This window comes from Palaemon carinicauda, chromosome 5 (assembly GCF_036898095.1).
Source record: "Palaemon carinicauda isolate YSFRI2023 chromosome 5, ASM3689809v2, whole genome shotgun sequence".
In the NCBI taxonomy this organism is placed as follows: Eukaryota; Metazoa; Arthropoda; class Malacostraca; order Decapoda; family Palaemonidae; genus Palaemon; species Palaemon carinicauda.
Genome location: NC_090729.1, coordinates 178,364,537 through 178,386,770, shown reverse-complemented (window position 1 = coordinate 178,386,770; position 22,234 = coordinate 178,364,537). Strand labels below are relative to the sequence as shown.

Sequence of the window (22,234 nt, the reverse complement as noted above, 5' to 3'; positions counted from 1 at the left end):
TTATTTTTGAAAACCCTTTGAATTAATTGTGGATTACATTTGTTTTCCCTTTTTTCTGTTCATTTTAATCTTTAACGTATAACTTTCCCGGCGTTTGTATGTAAATACCGGGTAGGTATTTATGACATTTAATTTTACCGGTGGTTATATGTAACTACCGGGTGAGTGTCTTCAACATCTATTTTAATCTCAACTCTTGCCCGGTGGTTTTTTCTTTTTGTGACCGCCGGGTAAGTATGTTTGAAAGTTTATTTTATTATGGAAATATCAGTTTAATATTTTATAAAAATATTTTGTTACAGTTTATATAGCAAGTACTAGTGACGATTTTGCTTTCTCATTCAAGCTCGTGGCAGAAGAATAAGTTCTCTCACAACGGGCAGGACTAATTATGGTTTTTTGTGTAAGAGTTTAATAGTGCAAGTTTTCAGTGCTAAACTAGTCATTGGTTTCTTTCAGCACAGGGACGTTGTTTTCCTAGCCTTAGACCTCTTCCAAGCTCCCCGGCCCATGGGAGAAGGAATGTCGATCGGCGAAAGGAAACGAGAGGCGTTAGCTCACGAGCAAACGCCCTCGCGAACGTTCCTGTTAACGTTCCCAAGAATGCTCGCCCTTGCCATGGGAAAGCAAAGAGCGTTGAACGTTAATATTCTTACACTGCTTTTAGAGTTTTGCATTGCATCACTTTTGATTTCAATGGCAATACTTTAGGTCATAGATATTCGCTGCTAATATCAATGCTTACAAACCATCATTGACTCGGTTTTTGTCCCAGAGCGCCTGTCGGCCTTATGAACCCTCTGGTCGGAACCGAACGGAACGAGCGGCATAATGAATATCATTTTGCCTTAACGCTCGGCGCTAAGTCTTTCAAGACAGGACTAATGCAGCCTCGTCTTTCAGGACTAATGCAGCCTCGTCTTTCAGGGCGAATGCTGCCTCGTCTGTCAGGACGAATGCAGCCTCGTCTTTCAGGGCGAACGCTGCCTCGTCTTTCAGGACGAATGCAGCCTCGTCTTTCAGGGCGAATGCAGCCTCTTCTTTTAGGACGAATGCAGCCTCATCTTTCAGGACGAATGCTGCCTCGTCTTTCAGGACTAATGCAGCCTCGTTTTTTCAGGGCGAATGCTGCCTCGTCTTTCAGGACGAATGCAGCCTCGTCTTTCAGGGCGAATGCTGCCTCGTCTTTCAGGGCGAATGCTGCCTCGTCTTTCAGGGCGAATGCAGCCTCGTCTTTCAGGGCAAATGCTGCCTCATCTTTCAGGACTAATGCAGCCTTGTCTTTCAGGACGAATGCAGCCTCGTCTTTCAGGGCGAATGCAGCCTCGTCTTTCAGGGCGAATGCAGCCTCGTCTATCAGGGCGAATGCAGCCTCGTCTTTCAGGGCGAATGCAGCCTCGTCTTTCAGGACGAATGCTGCCTCGTCTTTCAGGACGAATACAGCCTCGTCTTTCAGGACGAATGCAGCCTCGTCTTTCAGGGCGAATGCAGCCTCGTCTTTCAGGACGAATGCAGCCTCGTCTTTCAGGGCAGCCTCGTCTTTTGGGGCGAGTGCAGCCTCGTCTTTCGGGGCGAGTGCAGCCTCGTCTTTCGGGGCGAGTGCAGCCTCGTCTTTCGGGGCGAGTGCAGCCTCGTCTTTCGGGGCGAGTGCATCCTCGTCTTTCGGGGCGAGTGCAGCCTCGTCTTTCGGGACGGGGGCTGCCTCGTCTTTCGGGACGGGGGCTGCCTCGTCTTTCGGGACGGGGGCTGCCTCGTCTTTCGGGACGGGGGCAGCCTCGTCTTTCGGGACGGGGGCAGCCTCGTCTTTCGGGACGGGGGCAGCCTCGTCTTTCGGGACGGGGGCAGCCTCGTCTTTCGGGACGGGGGCAGCCTCGTCTTTCGGGACGGGGGCAGCCTCGTCTTTCAGGATGATGGGACGATCGCCGCCTTGTCCTTTCAGGGCGACGCCACGTCTTATTAGATCTTTGTCAAGGATAACTTTAGTGATCACTTTTCTCCTGTTGAATTGTTTGAGGTTAACAGAAGGAGAGGATCCTAAGTTCTGTTGCTCCATGTTCCCCACCCTCTGAGTTTTCACGTGGTCATTAATGGAGCTTTAAGAATATATTAATTTTTGTTTCTTAAAACAGAAACCTTTGATGACTAACAACAGTAGGAGCCAGACTTTGCTACTTCTGGGGAGCCTGGGAGAGGAGAGGAGCAGTCCTTTGGTCTGTGTTTTTACTAGGATGTATGCAAAATCTTTTTCCTAGTGAATCCTCCTTTGTTAGTTACTCCGATAAGACTTTTCTGCCTAACCGACTTTGCAACTTCAATGTCTCTCTTTTGGGAGAGGGAGTCTTTTGTCCTGTCCTGGACGTAAATGCTCTTTACGCCTTCGTTCAGAAGTCAAAGTTCTCCATGGAGACATCAAATCTTTGGAGAAGAGGGGAGCAGACCTTTGGTCAGTTCTTCTGAAGGAGGATTACTTTTTCCTTTTATAGGGAAACCTCCTTTAGTTTTTAGCTACAACGATTCTCTCTTCCAGTTCTGGAGAGGAGTCTAAGTGGCAGGCTATGCAATCAAACTTTATCTGAGGTTTGTTTACAAGGAAGAACGGGTGTAGAATGGGTCAGTTTCGGGCGTGTGTTTTGGTCTCAGCTCCGCCCCTCTCATGTTCTCGTAACTTTTGCTTTATGTAGCGGAATACTGCTCTCTGGAGAAATCAGAGCGTCCCTGTATCTGGATTTTTAGATAACGTTGAGCCTATCAAATAATTAGGTCTTCCTGTCAACAAGAAGAGTCTCTTCTGTCACCAGGACGCTCAGCACCTTGTCTTTTAGAACGTTCAGCGTCTCGCTCTGTTAACCTCTCGGCTCCACGTCTTACAGGACTTTTGGGACCACGTCTTACAGGACTATCGGCGCCACGTCTTACAGGACGATCGGCGCCTCGTCTTTCAGGACGCTCGACGTCGAAGTTCTAGCATGAGGCATGACTTTGAACATGTGAATCTAGGACTTCGTGATGACACTAGTCGAATCGTGTGTCGAGATCAAGGACGCCTTCGTTCTGATTTCTTGGATCTAGAAAGGAGGTTTGTTCTAGGGCAAGAAACATCGGGGCAAACATGCTCAGCAGGAAGAGACTTGTTTTTCCCTCAGAATGGTCTCTCAACCTGCAAGTCTGTCAGTCTCTGGATGTTGTGGGGCAGACCTGTAACAGACCTTTTTGCCTCCAACTGGAAGAAGAGGATCCCCTACTGCTGCTCCCTAGTCCCGGACGAGGAAGCTGTAGCAGTTGACTCCTTCCTGATGGATTGGACGGGGGTGGACATGTTTGCGTTTCCCCGTTCGAGATCATCAATCTGGTCTTCAGGAAATTCGCTCTCCTCGATTCGGGGCAAATGATCCTTGCCGCTCCATTCTGGCCTGCTAGGGAATGGTTTTTGGAAGTGATGGGCATGTTGATGGACTTCCCAAGAAGACTTCGGCAAGTCCAGATCTTCTCAAACAGCCCCTCTTCGAGAGGTATCATCTTACCCCCCTTGCTCTCAACTGACTTCCTTCAGACTGACTAGAAGCTTGACAGATCTCGAGGCTTTTCGGCACAAGCGACGAAATCTATTGCCAGAGCAAGGAGGATCTCTTCACAAAGAGTCTACCAATCTAGGTGGGAGACCTTTAGAGCTTGGTGCAGGCGGCACAAGTTTCCTCATCCACTACCTCTCTGAGCCAGATTGCAGACTTCTTCTTGTACCTCAGACAGGATGCTAAGCTGGCTGTATCTACCATCAATGGATACAGCAGTATGCTCTCCGCTGTCTTTAGGCATAGAGGCCTAAAGTTGTCCCAAAATCAAGGTTTGCAGGACCTCATTGGGTCTTATCAGACAACGTAATAGGTACTCTTAAACCTGGATGTGGTGTTTTAGGTTTCTGTGCTCCAAGAAATTTGAACCTATCTCGCCAGCCTCTCTTCGGGTTGTAGCGAAGAAAACCCTCTCCCTTATGACTCTAGCGAATGCCAAGAGGTCAGCGAAGTCCAGGCGATTGGGAAGAAGGTGAGCTTCAATTAGGATAGGGCAGTTTGTGCCTTAAGGTTCATCTTTCTCGTAAAGAGCGAGAACCCTTCGTAACCCTGTCCTACGACGTTTGAACCTAGTGGGTCGAGAGAAGGAAAGACTCCTCTGCCCAGTTAGGTCCCTCAAAGTTTTTTTTTTTGGCTCACACTATGAACGTGAGCTGTGCATCCAACTTGTTATGGTGTTCAGTGAAAGATCCGTCAAAAACCCGTCTAATTATGCTTTGTCCTTTTTTCCTGAGGGAGAAAATTAGGGAAGCCCAGCTCTTATGTGAGGAGGGACACTTCGCCCTGTTGAAATTATGGGCTCACGAAGTGAGAGCCATTGCTACCTCTCTGGCATATCAGGAATATATGTTAGTTAGGCTATTCATGGATGCTATTTTCTGGAGGAGCAACTCTGTCTTCGCTGCTCATTAACTTAGAGAGGTGAGAGTAGACTTTGGCAAGTGCTATACCTTGGGCCCATACATAGCTGCAGTTTCTGTATTAGGCAAAGGAGTTAATAACCCCACTCAACCTTGGTTTATATGCATGTATGAGGGTTTGTGTTTTTATGATGGTCTGAGGACTTCGTCTTGTGGTGCGGTTCCCTCAGTCTAGATAGATAGTTTACGTCTATGTTGCAGGGTTAGGAGGTTAGTTTTAGTAAGGTTGCAGTTTTTATTATATGGGGCGAAGGTAGTTTCTGAAGTCTAGTCAAGTTGTTGGTCTTATCCCTTTGACAGACTCGATTGAGTTTTTTGCAGCTTTGCAGGCTTACTCCTTGATAAACTCTCCTAAGGGAAAGCCACTCTAAAGGCTGTACCTTTGAATCAGCTACCTTAGCAGGCAAGGAATCAAGGTGTTTTTATCTCCTACAACTCTTTTGTTGATTCCCCAACAATGTTTACTGTCTGATTCCCTCCTACAAATGTATGAATCAGCTATATATATATGTAACTGCCAGGTAAGTACTATTCATAAAAATGGAGTTTTTATGATAAAACAAAGTTTTATGAATACTTACCTGGCAGTTATATATATATATTCGAAGGCCCACCCACCTCCCCTCAGGAGATAGTTTGGGCATAGATGAACTGAAGTCTTGGACACGGGAATGATTCCTTGGACCACCCTGTGACGGGTGTTACCACCTACCTCCCAACCACCACAAGGCGGTTGCCTCGTTTTGAAAAATTCTGCCGATTTAGAGATATCAGCTATATATATATAGCTGCCAGGTAAGTATTCATAAAACTTTGTTTTCAATATTAAACTTACCCGATAATCATGTAGCTGTCAACTCCGTTGCCCGACAGAATTCTACGGGAGGGATACGCCAGCTATCACTATACTAGAAGGGGGTGTACTCACCAGCGCCACCTGTGGCCAGGTACTGCAGTACTTCTTGTTGACACCACCTCACTTTTTCCTCTGTCGTGCTTCCGGCAAGACGTTCTGGGATACGCTTATGATTTTGGAGTATTGTTCACGGTTTTTGGTGAAGTATTTCTCTAAGATTTCAGCTTTCGCTATACTGGAAACTTTTCTAATTAGCTTAGATAGCTTTTATTTGGTTTTGATTAATGGTTAACGATCTTTTTGCTTGATTTGGAATCCCCCTTGACTAACTCTTTGATTCAAGATGTCTGACCTTTCACAAGCCCCACCCCATAGACGATGTAGGTCTTGTAATAGGCGTGTTCCGAAGGCCTCGGTTGATCCTCACACCGCTTGTTCTGACTGTAGGGAAAGACCCTGTCAGTTGGAAGATCGATGTGAGGAATGCGCCGGACTTTCGGAACTTGAATTTGTTCGATTCCTGAAATATTCAACCAAGTTAGAGAGAGAGAGAGTTAGGAGGAGTTCTTCTCGCTCTTCACTTTTTTCCTCACCTCATGATCCTCAACCTTTTCCTCCCCCTGTAGTGGCTACCCCCGAACCTTCTATTTGTGCTCAACCTGATATGTCCGATGTTTTGCGTGCCATTCAGGCTTTAGGTGACAAAGTGGAATCGGTGGTTAGTGACCATAAGTCTCTTATGGCAGAAGTCAAAGAACTTAAGGTCAAAAGTGCAGTGGGAGGTGATAGTGCCAGTGCTGTGCCAAGTGCTAGTGTCAGTGCGGTGCCAAGTGCTAGTGTCAGTATCAGTGTGGTGCGTGAGGGTACTTCTGTGCGTGCCAGTCGTCCTCCCAGTCCGGGACCTCTTGCAAGCTCCCAAGCCCAGGGGAGAAGCAATGTCGAAGGGCAAAAGGGTTCGGCAGGCCTTGATCAGCGCACAGAAGTATCCTCGGTGGTTGCGGGCGTGTCTTACAGAGACCGTCACTCCCACCCGCAGACGATTGAGCCCGTCTTTTACTCGTCTGCAGAAGAAATGTCAGGGAGAAAACGCTGGACTCAGGTCTCAAGACCTCTCAAACGCAAAGTCCAGACCTCAAGAGTTCTACAACCTGGTTGCAGTCATTGGATTAGCTCTGACTCTCCGCAGTCATCAGGTGACTGCACACCTCCTAAGAGAGGTAAGGTGATGCCGCAACAGACCTCATCTTCTGTTAAGGCTTTGCCTCAGCAGACCTTAGCGTCTGTCGACCCCAAGATGACTTTGCTGCAGTCCATGCAGTCACAGCTTGCGGTCTTAATGCGTGAGTGTCAGGCTGAGAAGGTTACACCTCCTCCTGCGATCGCTCCGCCTCACCGCAGTCCAGTCTGCCAGGCGTACGAAGTTGAGGTTCCTCAGGATACCTTACCGCGTACTGAGTTGCCAGTTACCAGCGGTGTGCAGCAACCTCCGCCTTCCTTAAGGCAACCTCAGCAATGGGAGCAGGAGTCTTATGCCTTACTTCCTCCGCTTCCGCTTGCGGTTCCACCAGCGAGGCAACAATTTCTTGAGGTACGACAACCTCTTCCATCCATGAGGCAGCCACCTCAGCACTCGCTGCAGCGACCTCAACCCTCCTCAAGGCGAGAGCCTCAACTCCTTAGGCTAGCACCTCAGGAACCTCAACTCGCGAGACAAGAACTGCGTTCTGCGCAGCCGCTACCTCAACTCTCGCAGCTCACACCTCAGGAACCTCAACTCGTTCCTCAGGAACCTGCTACTGCGCATCCGCAACCCTTACAGCAAGCGCAACTCTTGAAACAAGAAACTCATGCTAGGAGTCAGCCACCTCAACCCATGCGCCTACCTTCCTCTACTCTTCTTGACCAGTCTTTGCAGCCTGAACCTCAGGTTTTAACTCAGCAACAGAGACTTGAGGATGAAACCACAAGCGTTTATGCACCCGCTTGTTCAGATTCTGCTGTTCAGCATACCACTGTTACATTACCTCTCACTTCGCTACACTCTGGTGATGAGGTTTCTGAGGAGGAAGCTGCGCACCTGGATCCCTCATCAGACGTGGAAGAACCCAAGTCTTCTCCTCTACCCATTGACTTTCGTAAGGTCCTGGCTCTTTTCAGAGAGGTATACCCGGACCATTTTGTTTCTGCTACCCCCCGCTCTCCTCCATCTGAGTTTTCGCTGGGCATGCAACCTGTTAAGTCAACTTATACTAAGCTCGTCTTTGCTAGGTCATCTAAGAGAGCTTTAAGAATATTAGGGGAGTGGTTGCAGTCTAAACAGCAACTAGGGAAGACTTCCTTTATGTTCCCACCTACTAAGCTCACTTCTAAGTCGGGCGTATGGTATGCCACAGGAGAGGAACCAGGCTTGGGAGTCCCTGCCTCTGCCCAGGCTGACTTCTCAAGTTTGGTCGACTCTCCTCGTAGATCAGCAATGAGGCGCTCTAAGGTTTGCTGGACCTTCTCCGATTTAGACCACTTCCTAAAAGGTGTATTTCGTGCCTTTGAGATGTTCAATTTTCTAGACTGGTGCCTGGGGGCCCTGAGCAAGAAGACCTCCCCTGCGGACAAGGACTCGGCCATGCTTTTAATGTCCTGCATGGATAAAGCAATTCGGGATGGGTCTGGCGAGCTTGCTTCAATGTTTGTGTCAGGAGTTCTTAAGAAAAGGGAGCAACTTTGCACCTTTCTTTCTTCCAGCATCACACCTTGTCAAAGGTCTCAACTCCTTTTTGCTCCGCTTTCTAAGTTCTTGTTTCCCGAAGAGCTTATCAAGGATTTGTCTGCGGCCCTGATTCAGAAGGACACTCATGATCTTGTGGCCTCTTCAGCTCGTAAGACTAAGGTTGCTCCCTCAGTTCCCAGGACTTACCGCACCCCAGTGGCTGATACTCCTGCTACAAGGTTTATTCCGCCCTTTCGTGGCAGAGCCCCCAGCCGAGGAAGCTCCCGTCCAGACTCTTCCAGGAGCAGGTCTAGGAAAGGTCCCAAGACTTCAAAAGGCAAACACTGACTCTCCTCCTCTCCAGACAGCAGTAGGAGCCAGACTCAAGACCTTCTGGCAAGCTTGGGAAAGGAGAGGTGCAGATGCCCAGTCTGTCAGGTGGCTAAGGGAGGGTTACAGGATACCATTCTGCCGCAAACCCCCTCTGACCACTTCTCCCATCAACCTCTCTCCCAACTACAAGGAAAAGGACAAGAGGCTAGCGTTGCACCAGGAGGTGTCGCTCCTGTTACAGAAGAAGGCAGTGGTTATAGTCCGGGACCATCAATCCCCGGGCTTCTACAACCGTCTCTTTCTGGTGGCCAAGAAGACAGGAGGTTGGAGACCGGTGCTGGACGTCAGCGCTCTCAATGCTTATGTCACCAAGCAGACGTTCACTATGGAGATGACGAAGTCGGTCCTAGCAGCGGTCAGGCAGGAGGACTGGATGGTCTCGTTGGATCTGAAAGACGCTTACTTTCACGTTCCTATTCATCCAGACTCCCAACCTTTCCTGAGATTCGTTTTTGGAAAGGTTGTGTACCAATTCCAAGCCCTGTGTTTTGTCCTAAGCACAGCTCCTATGGTGTTTACGCATCTGATGAGGAATATTGCAAAATTCCTCCACTTATCGGACATCAGAGCCTCCCTTTATTTAGACGACTGGCTGTTGAGAGCCTGCACGAGTCGTCGCTGTCTGGAGAGTCTCAACTGGACTTTAGACTTGATCAAGGAACTGGGTCTGTTAGTCAACTTAGAAAAGTCCCAGCTCATTCCCTCCCAATCCATAGTTTACCTGGGAATGGAGATTCGGAGTCAGGATTTTCGGGCTTTTCCATCGGCCCCAAGGATAAGCCAAGCCCTAGATTGCATCCTGAGCATGCTGAAGAGGAACAGTTGCTCGGTGAGACAGTGGATGAGTCTCACAGGGACCCTGTCATCATTAGCCCTGTTCGTCGAGTTAGGGAGACTCCACCTCCGCCCTCTCCAATTCCATCTAGCAGCTCATTGGGACAAGGATTTGACGCTCGAAGCAGTCTCTATCCCTGTCACCAAAGAGATGAAGACCACTCTCTTGTGGTGGAAGACCAACCTCCTTCTCAAGGAGGGCCTATCGTTAGCGATTCAGACCCCCAATCTTCATCTCTTCTCGGATGCATCAGACTCGGGCTGGGGCGCGACCTTGAACGGACAGGAATGCTCGGGAACGTGGAACAGGGAACAGGAAACGCTCCACATCAACTGCAAGGAGCTACTGGCAGTTCATATGGCCCTAATGAACTTCAAGTCCCTCCTGCTAGGCAAGGTGGTGGAGGTGAACTCCGACAACACCACAGCCTTGGCTTACATCTCCAAGCAGGGAGGGACCCATTCGAGGAACCTGTACGAGATAGCAAGGGACCTCCTCATTTGGTCAAGAAGTCTAAACCTCACTCTAGTAACGAGGTTCATTCAGGGCAACATGAACGTCTCAGCAGATCGCCTAAGCAGAAAAGATCAAGTCATCCCCACGGAATGGACCCTTCACAAGAGCGTGTGCAACAGACTTTGGACCTTGTGGGGTCAGCCTACGATAGATCTGTTTGCCACCTCCATGACCAAGAGGCTTCCTTTGTACTGTTCCCCAGTTCCAGACCCAGCAGCAGTTCATGTGGATGCTTTTCTGCTGAATTGGTCCCATCTCGACCTTTACGCATTCCCACCGTTCAAGATCATCAACAGAGTCATTCAGAAGTTCGTCTCGCACGAAGGGACACGGCTGACGCTGGTTGCTCCCCTTTGGCCTGCAAGAGAATGGTTCACAGAGGTACTACAATGGCTGGTCGACGTCCCCAGGACTCTCCCTCTAAGAGTGGACCTTCTACGTCAACCTCACGTAGACAAGGTGCACCCAAACCTCCACGCTCTTCGTCTGACTGCCTTCAGACTGTCGAAAGATTCGCTAGAGCTAGAGGCTTTTCGAAGGAGGCAGCCAGTGCGATTGCCAGAGCAAGGAGGGTATCCACTCGTAGAGTCTACCAATCCAAGTGGGAAGTCTTCCGAAGCTGGTGTAGAGCCAATGCAGTTTCCTCTACCAATACCTCTGTAACCCAAATAGCTGACTTCCTATTACATCTAAGGAATGAGAGATCCCTTTCGGCTCCTACGATTAAAGGGTACAGAAGTATGTTGGCTTCAGTTCTCCGCCACAGAGGTTTGGACCTTTCTTCCAACAAGGACCTTCAAGACATCCTTAAGTCTTTTGAGACTTCTAAAGAACGTCGTTTACCCACTCCAGGCTGGAATCTAGACGTAGTCTTAAGGTTCCTTATGTCTCCTAGGTTCGAACCTCTCCAGTCAGCTTCCTTCAAGGACCTTACCCTCAAGACACTTTTCCTCGTCTGCCTTGCAACAGCTAAAAGAGTCAGTGAGGTTCATGCCTTCAGTAAGAACATTGGGTTCACATCCGAATCTGCAACATGTTCTTTACAGCTCGGATTTTTAGCTAAGAATGAACTTCCTTCACGTCCTTGGCCTAGATCGTTTGAAATTCCTAGCCTTTCCAACATGGTAGGTAACGAGCTAGAAAGAGTTCTTTGCCCTGTCAGAGCTCTGAAATATTATCTTAATAGGTCAAAACCTATACGAGGACAGTCAGAAGCCTTATGGTGTGCAATCAAGAAACCTTCGATGCCCATGTCCAAAAACGGAGTTTCGTATTATATAAGGCTTCTGATTAGAGAAGCCCATTCTCACATGAAGGATGAAGACCTTGCTTTGCTGAAGGTAAGGACCCACGAAGTGAGAGCCGTAGCCACTTCGATGGCCTTTAATAAGAACCGTTCTCTGCAGAGCATTATGGATGCAACTTATTGGAGGAGCAAGTCAGTGTTTGCATCATTTTATCTTAAAGATGTCCAGTCTCTTTACGAGAACTGCTACACCCTGGGACCATTCGTAGCAGCGAGTGCAGTAGTAGGTGAGGGCTCAGCCACTACATTCCCTTAATCCCATAACCTTTTTTAACCTTTCTCTTGAATGCTTTTATTGTTGTTTTTTTGGGTTGTTACGGTAGGCTAAGAAGCCTTCCGCATCCTTTTTGATTTGGCGGGTGGTCAATTCATTCTTGAGAAGCGCCTGGGTTAGAGGTTGTGTAGAGGTCCTTTAGTATGGGTTGCAGCCCTGTATACTTTAGCACCTTAGAGTTGATTCAGCCTCCTAAGAGGAACGCTGCGCTCAGTAAGGAAGACGAACTTAATAAAGGCAGAGTAACGGTTCAAGTCGACTTCCTTACCAGGTACTTATTATTTCATTGTTATTCTGAAATAACTGATTATATGAAATACGGGATACTTAGCTATCCTTTAGTCATGTACACTGGTTTTCACCCACCCCCCTGGGTGTGAATCAGCTACATGATTATCGGGTAAGTTTAATATTGAAAAATGTTATTTTCATTAGTAAAATAAATTTTTGAATATACTTACCCGATAATCATGATTTAATTGACCCACCCTTCCTCCCCATAGAGAACCAGTGGACCGAGGAAAAAGTGAGGTGGTGTCAACAAGAAGTACTGCAGTACCTGGCCACAGGTGGCGCTGGTGAGTACACCCCCTTCTAGTATAGTGATAGCTGGCGTATCCCTCCCGTAGAATTCTGTCGGGCAACGGAGTTGACAGCTACATGATTATCGGGTAAGTATATTCAAAAATTTATTTTACTAATGAAAATAACATTTTTATCATAAAAACTCCATTTTTACTCTCATTAATAGGGAAAATGTTTTTATATAGTTGTGGTAGAAAATATGATAATTATAATCAACTTTGATCAGCCCTTGTGCTAATTGTGTCTTTCTTTGAGGTGGGGTTGCCTTTTCTTGCTCTTCTGCCTCTGCCAGCCTTTTCTGCTGCTCTTCAACAATGGCTAGAGCAGCTGCCAGGTATAGGAATCTTCTCCTTTTTGCAATGGTGTCTCTGACACTAAGCATGATGTCTCTTCCAAAGCCAGTCCAAAAATGACCAAGAGTTGGAAAGGCCCCGTATTTATATGGCGGGACCAAGTCGGTACGACACCGTCTGAATTGCGCAAACTCTTCGTGCCAATGTGGGAAATGCGCAAACTATGCGTAAACTCGTCGTGCCAGTTCGTGTCAACGTGGACACAAACGGGCACGCATTCGTGAACTATTCGTGAACTATGTGTGAATAGCCACGAACAGTGTGGGAGCCTCCCAGTTCGTGCCGTTAAATGGCATGACTTGCCAAGACAAATTAGTGGCCAAAATTCGTAAAAGTGTCAGGGCACCCTTAGGTTAGTTGGTGTCCATTTTTAATGCACGCTGGAGGTACTGGCCGCTGATATACAAAGGCTCCCAGTTAGGTAACATAATTTATTATTTACCCTTAATTAATAATGCATCGTAGGTTTGGAATACACTCATCTTTATCCCATTAAATTACCTAGCCTAGTGTAGTAGTGAGAGATACTGTATTGGTCAGTTTATAGAACAGCAGACATTCCTTCAATTGTCATAAGTAGACCTATTGAAAATGGTATATGTTTAGTTTACCACTATATTCCTAATGATGAAAATATGAAGTGTTCCTGGTGTATTTATTGGTGCTTTGAACGGTTTTATTGAAATAAATGGGCGAAATCTGTATTAAAATTTTTAGAAGTTTTAAAATTACAGAAGTTATGACTGAAAATTTTTATTGAACAAGATAAAATGACAGTGGAGGTCCTGTAGAGAGTAGGGTTCTCCTGCTGTATAGAATTGGGAAAAAACAGCCATCATAGTAAAGTAAAGTAAGATAAACAAAAATTTAAAAGGGAACCATGTAACTTAGGTTTTGCCACCTCATCTAACCTAGGAATGGTATCCTTACTTACCAACATACCAGGTTGCAATGCTCTTTAGACTACTGTAACCTTAGCTTGCCCTGTGATTAAGTTTTAACCCCTTTGTGTTTGCTTCCCAACTGACCACTCTTGGAACTGGGATTTTCAGACAGGTCTCCTAATTCAACCCATCCTTATAAATCAAAAGCAAGCATTTATGGTAATTAACGATATCAAAACCATTCTAAATACCTATAAACACATTATTAATACCAGTACTTCTTAGTGCCTCTTAAAGGGAAAAGGCCATTTGTTTTTTATGCTGTTAATACAGCCATCTTTCTTAAATACATATCAAAGAAGAACTTTTCAAATGTGTGATGTAGTTGGTGTAGGAACTTTAGTCAATTTAGGTGGTTATACTAATGAGTGCCATAATCATAGTTCCAGTTCAGGATTGTCTTATTACCGAGTCTTTCTTATATTATATATGATATTGTAATTAAATCTTCTCTTCAACTAGCTCCATATTGAAAGATATACAGTTCAGTTGTGGATTCTGTCACAAATTGCAACTTTTTTTATTGTTTTCAGAATATGGCATTCCTTGGAAATCTTTTCAAGACTTTGATTGGGTCTGAAGGCACATCAGGGAATACTGTCACTGAGGTTGGAATTTCACAGTTCACAAGAGTATCAGTAAGTATTTAGTTTGATTTGCTGAGGTTCTGTAAAAGTAAATTTTTTTTTTTTTTATACTGCTTTAATACTGTACTGTACTTCAGAATTTATCCTGGTTCCATACTGTGTTGTAGTTGATAACATTTTAATTTTCATACCTGTTTCGAAACTGAATTTTTTTTTTTTTTTTTTTAATTACAGCTTTATATTATATTAAAGTCTGTATAACCCATTATAAAGACATACTAAGGGGCGATATTCTGTATCTAGTGACTTCCATGGAGGAAAAAAATAGGTTGTGCCTCTGAAAAGAAGGGATATACATAATAATTTGAGTCCAGGTTGGATTGGTATTGCCAGCTGTTAATATTCAGTGTTAGGTAACAGAGATAGTTGCAAAAAATGCAAAACTCTGTAAAAATGTGCTGCGACCCAGTTACTGGAATACTTTACTCACCACCCTTATCAAGACATCAGTATTTGTGATCAACTTCCCACCATATAGCAAACTTCAGAACAATGGTGAATTTGTAATGGAAGATTTGCCAGAGCTGAGAGATTTACTGTATACAGTTTACTGTACACTGTATATAGGAAATTAGCTGACCTAGAGTATGCTGATGATGCTGTCCGTATTAGCAGAACACCGCAGGACTTGCAAAGCCTGCTTACTAAAATGCATGAAATATTACATGAGGTTGGGCTCAAAATAAATAGAAGAAAGACAGATGAGGAGAATGGAATATGCAATGGAAGATGAAATATCATTGGAAAGAGAAAGGAATAATGAGGTGAAATCCTTTAAATATTCAGGAACTATGATCTCTAATACAGGATCTTTAGAATTTGAGTTTAATGAAAGATTGAAAAAGCAAATCAGATAAGGGCTAGGTTTAGTAAAATATGGAAATTAAATCGCCTGAAATTACATATAAAAATCAGACTAAATGTCAGTTTAGTGAGAGCTTTGTTACTAAATGGACATGAGTCATGGTATGACAATGAAATAATATCTAAGAGAGTTTGTAGATTTGAGAACAAAGCCCTCAGAAGAATATTGGGAGTTAAATGGCATGACAGGATTAGGAATGAAACTATAAAAGAGATTATTCGAGTGCCATATGTGGCCGAAATCATGATGAGGGATTGATGGGAATGTTTTGGGCTTGCTCTTTGCACTTTCAACTGGGCTCCACAAGGCACTAGAAGAGTTGGAAGACCCAGGCTTACATGGCTGATGACTACGAAGCATGAAGTAGGAGATGATGAATGGAGAAGTATTGATTTAGAAGCTCAAGAAAGGAATGACTGGCGAAATGTAACTGAGGCCTTTTGCATCGATAAGCATAGGAAAGATGAAGATGATGATATATTTGAATATACTCTGTGAAATTCAAGAATTATTGAATTACATCATACAGTACATATATTGCCATAATGGGAATATTTTCCATCCTTACCAAGTCACAAATGTTTGGGCAGTCGACACATTACACCATGAGACTTTCCCAAAACTTAAAGATTTAATGTACTGTACAGTATATTACTTAGGCATACTATATCTTTCATCCCTTAACAACTTACTACTTTTATTAAGATCTACTAATATTACAGTGTAAAAAACCCTCAGTTGGGGTTGCAATGTGACAAAGTGCTATAGGATTTACTGGTATCAAAGGCGCCAGTCACACCTACCTTTTGTTCCGACACAAATGCAAATCCTTATACTTTAATAGGAGCATGACTTCAGCAAAGCTGGAGACGGCTGTTTAAACTTTAATAAGATAGTCGTTCCGTAACTGGAATACAAACCACGCTACTTAATATGGGTATTACTTTCAGCGTAGCTGAAATGACGAGCCATTAATTTTTAACGAGAGTTAACTACCCACACCTCTAGTTAGCGGGTGGGTAGGGAGGGTAGCTTGCTACCGCTCCCCTTCACACACCTGTGATTGAACTCACTTTGCTTTCGGCTCGGATGGCGAACGGACGTTGCCGCTCTTCATCTTCGCCAACAATTGGCAGCCAATGCTTTTTGCTTTTTCTTTTCTCTTAGACTGTGTGTGTGAAGTTGGCTTCTGCAATCATGCGCACCTGCCCTGGCCTTCCCGACCGCCCTTGTGGAACATTCATGTTGGCGGTCGAGACCAATCCTCACGCCCTTTGTCCTTGTTGCAGAGGCCAACAGTGTGATAGTGTCAACAAGTGTAGGGAGTGGTCTTCCTCCTAGTGGGAGAGGTTTTCGTGACGGCGGAAGAAGTCCAAGTGGGATATTTCTCCTTCGAAGGTTGCTTCGAAGGAAGAAGACCCAAGGCCTCTTCTTCCGTCGCCCAAACCTCCTCCGAAGCTCCTACTCGGTCGGTCTCTTTCGAGAGACCGTTGAGTAGTAGCGTAGACCGATTTTTTGCTTCCCCTAGCGAAGCAGCACCACCTCTCCCCCCGTGGGAGGCCTTGTCACTAACTTCTGTTTTCCAGATTTGGTCCTCCTTGGGGCTCACGGGTTCGCCCTCCATGGATGCTTTGCTTGATTTCATCCGCGTGGGTGCTTCTGTCAAGCAGTCGTCGTCACCATCAGAGGTAGATCCTCTGACACTTGTCGACGTTGTTGTGTCAGAGGTGTCTCATGCGGCTTCACCCATCTCCTCTGCCACTCTAGACTCTACGGTAGCTGCCGGCTTAGTTTCCCCCTTTCCAGACCATCCTACGAGGGGGAAAAAGTTCATCATCAGTCTCTCCTGCTAGTGTTTCTCTCCCTCGGGGGAGTTCACTTACAGAGACTTCTCTTCGGAGGACTGCTGATGGTCAGCTTGCTGATCCAACGGCCCACAGAGGGCGCATACGTTGGATGGCTCACCTTCCTCTTTGCCTTAGAGGCCTTCCTTCACCTGTGGTGAGGAGGCACCTCTTTTGGTTCAACGTTGTCAATGCAGTCCCCCGCAGAGGAACCTCTAGACCGATCGACCATCACTGCACCTGCTACTAGTCTTGTCACTTCGGTCCTGGACCTCTCTAAAGATCGTTCGCGATCTCCTTCGGTGGATGGTCGTCCTTGTAAAGGACACGTCGACCATCCATTCGACACACCTGCTGACCTTTCATCACCGTTCCTGCATGGTCCTCACAAGGCTCCAACAAAGTGCGCTATTGCGTGCCATCATACTGTGCACCCCGTGCCCATGCATCCTGACCAGCGCTCACTAGCAGCTTTTCAGGCACCAACGCTTCGGCACACCACTAATCTTGCTCGCACAGGACAGCAACCTTACGTGCCAACATCAGAGATCTCCTGCATGCCCACATGCGTGCACGCACAAATGATCTCCTGCGCACCAGCGCTCTCCTTCACCGACGTGCCGTGCGCCCACGCGCCCATGATCTCCTACGCGCCAGCGCCCACCTGCACGCCAGCACTCACCTGTCCGCCAGCGCTCACTTGCACGCCAACGTTCGCCTGCGCGCCAGTTACCTGTGCGCCAACGTTCTCCTGCGCAACAGCGCTCTCCCGCATCATGCTCTCGTGAGCGCTATCTTGCGCGTCAACTAACGCGCCAGTAAAAACGTGCGCGCCATCACTCTCCTGCACGCAAGTTCTTAGGTGAGGCAATAACCTTGTTGCCCTCACCTGCGCGCCAACTTTTACGGCGCGCCAGTGCTCACCAGCTTTGCACTCGCCTGCACGCCGCGCCCTCTCTCTCCTATAGACACGCGCCAACAATCTTCCACGCGCCCATCATGATTCGGCTACGCGCCCGCGCGCTCGGAGACATTCTCCCGCGCTCGCGCCCTAATTCGTCTACAGATGCGCGCTCATCAGGATTCTCCTGCGCGCCCACGCGAATATTTTCCCGCGCGCGAGCAGAAATATTCTCCCTCGCACGAGCACCATTATTCTCCCACGCGCGAGCGCCAGTATTCTCCCACGCGCGAGCGCCAGTATTCTCCCACGCGCGAGCGCCAGTATTCTCCCACGCGCGAGCATGCGCTCCAAAAGGGACGACGTCCGGCAAGGTCGCCATCGCCTCATTCCTCTCCCCGCAAGCGCGTACCACCGCTCATTGTGGGAGAAGGGAAACATGCAGAGGGGTTCAGGATCCCAAAACTTCATCCTAAGGCGAACCCACCCATTCCAGTAACTCCTCCCAGGGAACCTTTTCCTTCAAGGGATTTGTCTGACACTGCTTCTGTCAGCCAGCAACTCTGGTTCAAGGCCTTGATCAGAGCCGTAACCCAGGCTTTCAAGCCTGTCCTGTCTGATCTAGGACATGGAACCATGGCTTCCTCTACCCCTTTGAAGAGGAAAAGAGGAGTTTTGGACGCGGTCAGTTCCCTGAGGGCGAAACTGACTCCATGCAGACCATCTAGTCAAGTTCCTCCTATTCCTCGGACTAACTGTCCATCCCTTTTGGACGAAGATCTCCCGTCACCTAGGGTATCACGCGAAGAGAGACTTTCCCCCATCGCACCAATGGAGGAAATCTCTCTTTACGCCGAGATTTACTCACAGTCGGAGAAAAGAAGAGACATGCCACACTCATGGATGTTGGAGTCTTACATCCTTCCCCAGAAGGAATCTAAAGACTCCAAAACATTGCCAAAGTCCTCCACTAGGGCTAGAATGGAGCCAGCCAGCCACTCAGGGAATGTCCGCGACTCACCCCAAGAAGAGCCTTTGGTGATAGAAGGGGACTTAGCTGCAAGTCCTACAACAGGAGGAGACCAGCAGGAGTCAGAACATGCATTCTGGCATGTTCTGACTCTAATGAGGTTCTCAACGGGTTTTCCGACCCAGAGATCCTCCTCGAGAGGGCAAAGACACAATTCTAGACCGCGTCTTTGGTACTCAAAAACCCTTTAAGACTAGTGCAGCCCTGCCCTGGTCTCAAGGGGTAAAGAGTACCAGGGACAAGATCGCCCAGCAGCTCTCCGAGATGTCCTCCTCCATCCATTCCGGTACCACGAACAAGCTCCTCCCACCTCTTCGCGTACTGCAGAGGAGGTACTTCAAGATCCTGGAGGAGCCTAGTTCAGCTCTTTCGCTTCACCACTCGCTGGAAGAGCTAACCAGGGGAGTCTTTCTTGAGAGACTCTCCAACCGGCAGGTGTCGTTCTCGGCAACCGAGATCTTCAACCAGGAGAAGGTCACGAAGTGTGCTATGCAAGCTACTTCGTGGCTTGATATCTGGTTGGGGACCTTAGGTATCCTGATACGATCTGAGGATTTTTCCAAGGAGCGTACCAGGAAAACTATGGAAACCTTCCTTCTCTCAGGTACTCTCACGATCGAGTTTCTTGCCCACCAAGTCTCGGACTTGTGGGCAAATACCATCCTGAAACGTCGGGATGCAGTAGCTGAGAGATTCCACCAGAAGGTCCCTAGCGCCAAGATCAATAGGCTTAGAAATTCCTCCATAGAGGGGTCTCTTCTGTTTGAGCCTAAGGATGTGGAAAAAGCTGCTGAGAGGTGGAGCAAGTCTCATTATGACTCCCTCCTCCATAGGTCTTTATCATTTAAGCCCTATAAACCTCCAGCACCACAGCAGTCCCGTCCAACCAAGACCACAACGACCAGAACTGCAGCGAAGACAACGGTGTCTAAGCCCTTTTCTATCAAAGACAGGAAAGGCAAAAAGTCCTCACGGGGAGGTAAAAATCCTAGAGGGAGCAGCTGTGGCTGCAAATGCTAGAATAGACAGTCATCCTGCATTTCCACTAGTAGGGGGATGCCTACAGAGTTGCGCAAACAAGTGGAAACAACTCTGGGCCGATTCCTGGACAATCTCCGTGATCAGTCTAGGATATAGCGTCCCGTTCATAACATCTCTACCTCCCCTGACTAGGAATCCAGTGTCATTGAACTCCCTTGCCATGGGATCGGCATGGAGGCCAGCCCTTCGGGCAAAAGTCCAGACCTTGTTGAAGAAGGGCGCTCTCCAAGAAGTCCTTTACGGATCCCCAGGCTTCTTCAGTCGACTCTTTCTTGTAAAGAAGGCGTCTGGAGGCTGGAGACCAGTCAGCGACCTCTCAGCTCTGAACAAGTTTGTCAAACAAACTCCGTTCAGCATGGAGACGGCGGACACGGTCAGACTAGCAGTAAGATCGCAAGACTTCATGTGCACACTGGACCTGAAGGACGCGTACTTCCAGATCCCAGTCCATCCGTCTTCAAGGAAGTACTTAAGATTCAGCCTAGACAACAGAATATACCAGTTCAAGTTTCTGTGCTTCAGTCTTTCCACTGCACCACAAGTCTTCACCAGAGTGTCATCTTGGGCACACAGGATTGGCCTCTGTCTCCTCCGTTATCTGGACGACTGGCTAATCCTAGCAGACTCGGTGTCAACCCTTCTTCAACACCGAAACAAACTTCTGAGACTTTGCCAGGATCTGGGGATCATGGTAAATCTCGAGAAGTCCTCTCTGCTTCACACTCAAAGACTGGTATACTTAGGCATGATTTTAGACACCATTCTCCACAAAGCCCTCCCATCAGACGACAGGATAGCAAGGCTGAGAAAGGTCGCAAGACCTTTTCTCAGATGAGAAGAACTTCCAGCCCAATCGTGGCTACATCTCCTCGGTCACCTTTCATCACTGGCCTGTCTAGTTCCCAATGGTCGCCTCAGAATGAGATCCCTCCAGTGGCGACTCAAGTCCCGGTGGAATCAAGCACACGATTCCCTGGACATCCAGATCCCCATGGGACCTGCTGAACTGACAGATCTCCAGTGGTGGGTGACAGACGAGAATCTACGAAAGGGAGTGGATCTTCTCGTCCTCCCCCCGGATTTGATGCTGTTTTCAGACATCTCAAAAAAAGGGTGGGGGGCCCACGTGCTGCACCACACAACCTCAGGCCTCTGGTCAGAGTCAGAAAAATACCTCCACATAAATCTCCTAGAGATGAAGGCCGTCTTTCTGGCCCTTCAACAGTTCCAACAGTTCCTGGCAAGTCACTCTGTGGTAGTAATGAGCGACAACACCACAGGTACTTTTTCGCAGCAACTATCCCATCTAGCAGTAGAGATATTGAGATTGTCGGAAATCCACTCGATACCACTATCAGCACGCTTCATTCCAGGCAAAAGGAATGTGCTCACCGACAACCTGAGCAGAGCATCTCAGATAGTGAGTACCGAGTGGTCTTTGGATCATCTACTAGCCAACAAGTCCTGACTTTGTGGGGTTCTTCGACTGTGGACCTCTTCGCAACGGCCCTGAACTTCAGGCTCCCGCTGTACTGCTCTCCGGTCCCAGACCCCAAGGCTCTCTGGCAAGATGCTTTCCAACAACGGTGGGACAACATCGACGTTTACGCCTTTCCCCCGTTCTGTCTGATGAGGAGGGTACTCAACAAGACCAGAAGATCGGTCAATCTTTCAGTGACCCTCATAGCTCCGCTATAGCATCACGCAGAATGGTTCCCGGACCTTCTGCAACTCGCATGACACAATCTACTCAAACAACCACATGCCAACATCTTTCACAAAGCCGTAGCTTCGCTACGACTTCACACCTGAAGACTATCCGGCATCTCCTCTCTGAGAGAGGATTTTCGCAACAAGTTGCGATTAGGATGTCTGGATATCTGCGAAAATCATCAGCAGCAGTCTACCAGACAAAGTTGAAAGTCTTCTGTGGTTGGTGTCGTGGAAGGGGTATCTCTCCACTCGATGCCACTATTCCAGCAATAGCGGAGTTCCTCGTGTATTTGCGTGAAGAAATGCGCCTATCAGTCTCGGCAGTGAAAGGCTATCGCTCAGCCTTAAGCCTCGCCTTCAGACTGAAAGGAATGGACATTTCTTCATCGCTAGAACTACTATATCTCTACTCATACGGAGTTAGGAACTTACCTGCCCCCAGTCAGAAGTGAGACCTCCCCCATGGAACGTGGTACGAGTTCTCAGATCTCTCAAGAGACCTCCCTATGAACCATTACGCCAGGCAGCAGATTGCCACCTGACTTGGAAGACGGTGTTCCTGCTAGCTTTGGCCTCGGCCAAGCGTGTCAGCGAACTTCATGGTCTCCCATATGACATCGTCCATTCAAGGGGATGGGGAGAGGTAACGTTCAGCTTCGTCCCTGAATTTATTGCTAAGACTCAGAACCCGGGAGTAGTGGATTCTCGATTCGACACCTTCCGGATTTCTATTCTCCGTACTGTAACAGATGACCCAGACCATCTCTTACTATGTCCAATAAGGAGTTTGAGGCTGTACCTCAAGAGAACAGCCGCAGCCCATCCTCGTGTGCCAGCACTATTCGCCAGCAGAGGAAGGACTAAGAGGAGGGTCACGAAGAACACCATCTTAGCATGGATTCGCAGGGTCATTAACCTCGCACTGAATCCAGACCATC

General features: G+C 47.6%; 1 protein-coding gene across 1 annotated transcript in view; it reads left to right on the top strand.

The window, feature by feature from the left end:
* iPLA2-VIA (calcium-independent phospholipase A2 VIA) overlaps window positions 1-22,234 on the top strand; it is an 83,000-nt gene that overhangs the window by 3,792 nt on the left and 56,974 nt on the right. Inside the window, exon 2 of the mRNA XM_068374381.1 lies at window positions 13,789-13,893. Within this exon, the coding sequence (XP_068230482.1) occupies window positions 13,792-13,893 (102 nt within the window). The 5' untranslated portion in view covers window positions 13,789-13,791. The remainder of the gene's footprint in view (window positions 1-13,788; window positions 13,894-22,234) is intronic.